This window comes from Aspergillus welwitschiae (assembly GCF_003344945.1).
Source record: "Aspergillus welwitschiae strain CBS 139.54b unplaced genomic scaffold BDQ94scaffold_9, whole genome shotgun sequence".
Classification (NCBI taxonomy): Eukaryota; Fungi; Ascomycota; class Eurotiomycetes; order Eurotiales; family Aspergillaceae; genus Aspergillus; species Aspergillus welwitschiae.
The window spans coordinates 768,307-772,845 of record NW_020798703.1 but is presented as its reverse complement, the minus strand read 5'-3'; the positions used below and the strand labels follow the sequence as shown (position 1 = coordinate 772,845).

The 4,539-nt window shown below is 51.1% G+C and overlaps 1 protein-coding gene across 1 annotated transcript; it reads left to right on the top strand.

The window, feature by feature from the left end:
• Window positions 1-741: 741 nt before the first annotated feature.
• Window positions 742-4,430, top strand: clcA (putative C6 finger domain protein; the record flags this gene model as incomplete). The annotated part of the gene is made up of 7 exons (XM_026768935.1): window positions 742-1,428; window positions 1,513-1,625; window positions 1,688-3,115; window positions 3,205-3,285; window positions 3,342-3,541; window positions 3,597-4,143; window positions 4,214-4,430. The coding sequence occupies 7 exons, from the start codon at window positions 742-744 to the stop codon at window positions 4,428-4,430; spliced, it is 3,273 nt and encodes a 1,090-aa protein (XP_026628631.1).
• Between the last annotated feature and the right edge of the window lie 109 nt (window positions 4,431-4,539).

Sequence of the window (4,539 nt, the reverse complement as noted above, 5' to 3'; positions counted from 1 at the left end):
ACTCTCACTCTCTTTCTCCCCTGTCAAGCTATACTTCCTGTCTGCTACTACTTTTACTATCTCTTAGCCCTCGCACGCTATTGCATCTGCTTTTGTCTGATGATCATCCTTTTTTAACTTATATTTTCCCATCTTATTATTGTTCTCATTACGAAACAGCGCCGTTGCCTTTCTCCAGTTATTTCGCACCTTTCCCCACCCTCACAGCTATTTTCATGCTACTACTATTCATGACTTTCTACTAGTACTCACTACTTTTGTTATTAACCGCTGTCACTCCTGTTCCGCTCCGCTTTCCCTCCCACCCCCCTCCTCCCTCCCTCCCCTCGTTTGCTCCCCAACCGGTTATTGTTTGCCTTGGTTCGCTGATCGTTTGACCGTTGTTCTTCCCAACCGCCGCTACTTAATCCATGCTAAGCTAACTATTGAAAAAAAGAAGCTACCGGCTGCTTGCGTCAGGCTCTCTCGCTGATCGATTTTCTACCCCTCCTCGCGCGTCCATTGAATCTTGAATTGCGCCTGCCTTCTATGCTCCCTGGGTTGCGCTCAACACAGTGACCAGAATATTGCGGACTCTGAAACAAAGAACCACGGATCGAATAGCACCGACATTAGCATTCGTACCATTCTGCCCATTCCCCGAATCGGAAACTTTCTGCGTTTGCACGTTCCACCCAATACTCTCCGGTCGCACAACTGAGTTTTTGATGCTTGTCTGGGATATCATGTCCTCCTGACTGTATGACTATCCCACTGAGTCGACTATCCACCGTGGATCCGCGGCAACCAGGAATTAGTGGCCATAATCGGGGCCTCTTGAACGCCGACGTCGTCCCGATCAACGACAAGCAGAAAGTCTTTCTTGCCGGTTCTGGCCCTCCGTCGCCAATGCATCGCGTACAACCTCTGGACGGATCGCATGGTCCGCCCAGTGCTCCAGCAGTCTACGAGCAGCCATGGCGCCCTCCGTACTCGTCTTCTTATGACGGACATCCCGCGGACCAGCGTCGCACATCGAATGCTCCTCAGCCTGCGCTCCCACCCCACGGATACCCGATGAACCCAAACCGTGAGCTGCCGCAGCTCCCACCAGAAGTCCCATATGGCCGACAGGGCAGTTTGCCTGGCCCCGTGCATACCCCTCCAGAAGCCCCCACTCCTCATCCCAGCTTTCGTCCTATGAATGGAACTCCCCATGAGGCCGCCCCTCATTCAGCACCCCCCGACTATCGCTCACGGATGTCTTTTACACCTCAGGAGCCTCACAGCAATGGGGACGCTCCGCTCCCCGCCCACACGTTACCCCCGACTCAGTATCCCACTCCGGTTCCGCATTTGTCGCATACTCCTACGCCGTACGATTCAGGTCTTTACGGAAACCAGGCGTACGGGATACGCCAGCAGCGAAAGGCCGCTCGGGCGCAACAGGTGAATTGTCTCCTTGCAGCGAAGTTAGCTGAGATATTGATCGGGAAACCCTGACTAACTCGTGAGCTTTTGCTGTCTTTGAAGGCCTGCGATCAGTGCCGAACGAGAAAGGCCAAGTGCGATGAAGGCCGGCCTGCTTGTAGCCATTGCAAGGAGAACAACTTGATATGTGTTTATAAAGAAGTTCCCCCTCACAAGTCCGTGGCCCGGCAATTGCCACTCTAATAGTTCGATGGACATGTGCTGACGACGTATCCAGGCAAGAAAAGGCAACACAGCTTCTTCTGGACCGTATCTCTCAGTTGGAAGACGGTCTCATCGAAAAAATCGATCGCATTAATGCACTCCAGGTCGAGCACACGAATCAACTCACTCAGCTGTATCCTCGGTTGAAAGAGGCTAAAGCGATAAGCACCAAGGAGACGACAGAGAAGCAAGCCATTCCTCGGATATCGAAAGCGGATATACCTGATATCTTACAAAAAACGGAAACCAAAGAAGAAGACATGAACGCGATCGTCGGACAGGAGCTTGAAAGAGCCGAAGGGGAAGTGATTCCACAGGGTGAAGACGGTGATCTTTCAATTCCCGTTGAGCATACCACTGCAGCCCACAAGTTGCTTTCGTGGCCGTCTATCAAGGCTCTTCTCGAACCGAGAGAGTACGATGAAGATTATGTTATGAAGCTGGAAGAGGAGCGAGGATTGATTCTCGTTTACGGCCGCGGTGAAGGACACGATACTAGTGAAAGCCCAGCAATGACATTCTCATCATCATCGTCCCGGTCCAACTGGGATCAAAGTTACAGCAATGGTGCTCCTGCTAGCGGCCAGTGGAACCCAGGCGCTGTCCAAAATGGCACTCATCTCAAACCACTCGGACCCAGTATTGATAATTTCGGGATATTCAGCACTGATGCCAAAACCGTTCGTCGTTATCATCAAAGCTACCTGAACCACATGCATAAGCTTCATCCATTTATCAACCTGACCGAATTGAGCGCAAGCATCGAATCATTCATTCAGAAATACTGCTCACCTGACGTTTCTGTTCCGGTAAACATCCTGAACAGCCATACGCCCGGCGACATTCCACGCGGTGCGAAAAGGAAGCGTTCTTGCGATACGCTACATGGTGGCGGATGCGACATCCAGTTTTCTCCTGGTGCCAAACACGAAGGCTCTAGCGGACGTCGCGTGGAGAAGTCACTGGAAAATGCTATTGTTCTCTTGGTTCTTGCACTTGGCAGTATTTGTGAAGTTCCGGGAGCCATCCCTGGTCCAGTTACTGACACGCCCGTGGACTTTCAAAAGGAGCGGATTCCTGGACCCTCTACACGCAGCATGCTATCATCGGCAGATACAGAACTAGTTATGCAGTCCCAGGGAAGTTTCTTCTCGCAGACAAGTAACCATTCATTTTCATCTGCTACCGGGGGGCAGAAGGCTGCTTCCGATCGGTCGCCATACCCGGATAATAGTCACTTAAGGAACGTGGATGTCATTCCTGGCTTGGCATATTATGCGTACGCCGCACAGATCTTGGGGAGTTTGCAAGGCGCGAACGGGCTGTACCATGTTCAAGCAGCCTTACTAGCAGGACTTTATGCGGGACAATTAGCACATCCTTTCCAGAGCCATGGATGGATCTACCAGGCGGCCAGAGCATGCCAAGTGCTTGTCCGATCGTATGTATTTTCCTATTTTACTCTTCTTTCTCTTTTTCACCCTGAACACCAGGAGTTTGCAAGAAAAATCCCGTGCTAACCAGTCTCAGGAAACGGTATGAACAAATGAATGACGGCCCGCTGAAAGACCTATATAACTTTGCGTACTGGACCTGCCTGCAGCTCGAGAGGTAAGCACGTTGCTCTCATTATGCGATCCATGAGTACTAATAAGTCGTTCATATAGCGACATCCTTGCCGAACTAGATCTTCCGGCTAGTGGTATATCTCGCGCGGAAGCACGGATTGAGTTGCCAAAGGGCCGAACTCTCTCTCTACCTAACGACCCTGCTGCTCCGAACACCATGATGATGTTTTTCTACTCTGCCCAGATCCATTTGAGAAAGGTTCTGAACCGTGTTCACACCGATCTATACAAAGTCGAAAGTAAGTTGATCTTAGGCAGGCAGGAGCCCTTGGCTGTACTAACGCTTCTCTGCAGAACAGAATGAGAACAGGTGGTCTGCTAACGTACAGGAGATTCTGAGCATGAACCTTGAACTGTGGAGAAGCAGCTTACCTGACATAATGAGATGGAAGGACACGGACCCTCCACATGAGGATATTAATGTGGCTCGGATGCGAGCTAAGTACTACGGTGCACGATACATTATCCATCGTCCACTCCTTTACTGGGCTCTGCATCATTCACATCCCACCGAAAACGGTCGATCGGCATCAGTGGATTCCCCTACAGGATCGGCGATGTCGGGAGCCAAGTCGCAGCAGGTTTCGCCCTCAATGGCGCACAGCCAACGTGCTATCAATATGGCACGATTGTCTAGTGATGTTGGCCCTATGGGTCGATCGGCACCGACGCCAACCCCCGCTCCGACAGGATCGCGACCAGCACTCGCATATCGCGACCTCAATCCGAAGTTACGAAGAGCGTGCAAAGTATGCATAGACTCCGCCATATTGAGTACCGAGGCCTTTGATGGCATCACAGGCCGGCCGGTAGTAACTAATATCTTCGGCACAGCTCATGCGTAAGTGGAGCCCAAAAGGGAGTGTGAAGCCGGATAGTGGACGTCGCTGACCTTGCTGATGCTGTGCTAGTCAATTCGGTAACATGCTGGTATTGTCGGCCACGTATATGTCAAGTCTCTCAGAGCTGGTTGATCGGAACGACCTCGATCGGTTATTTAAGCGAACCATACGCTTTCTCCTCCAAAGCCGCGAGATATCGCCAACCCTACGAGCCGATGCAAAGATTCTCAGCGAGATATACGAGAAGATCTTTGGGGAGCCAGCTGATATCGTGGCTCCGTTATAATACTGACAGCAGGGGCTCAAAATTTTCGCGTTGCCTCAGGGCCATCGAGGCGTAGAGATGGCCCCATGCACCTGATTTTGCTTTTTTGCCTTTTTTTTTTTTTTTTTTT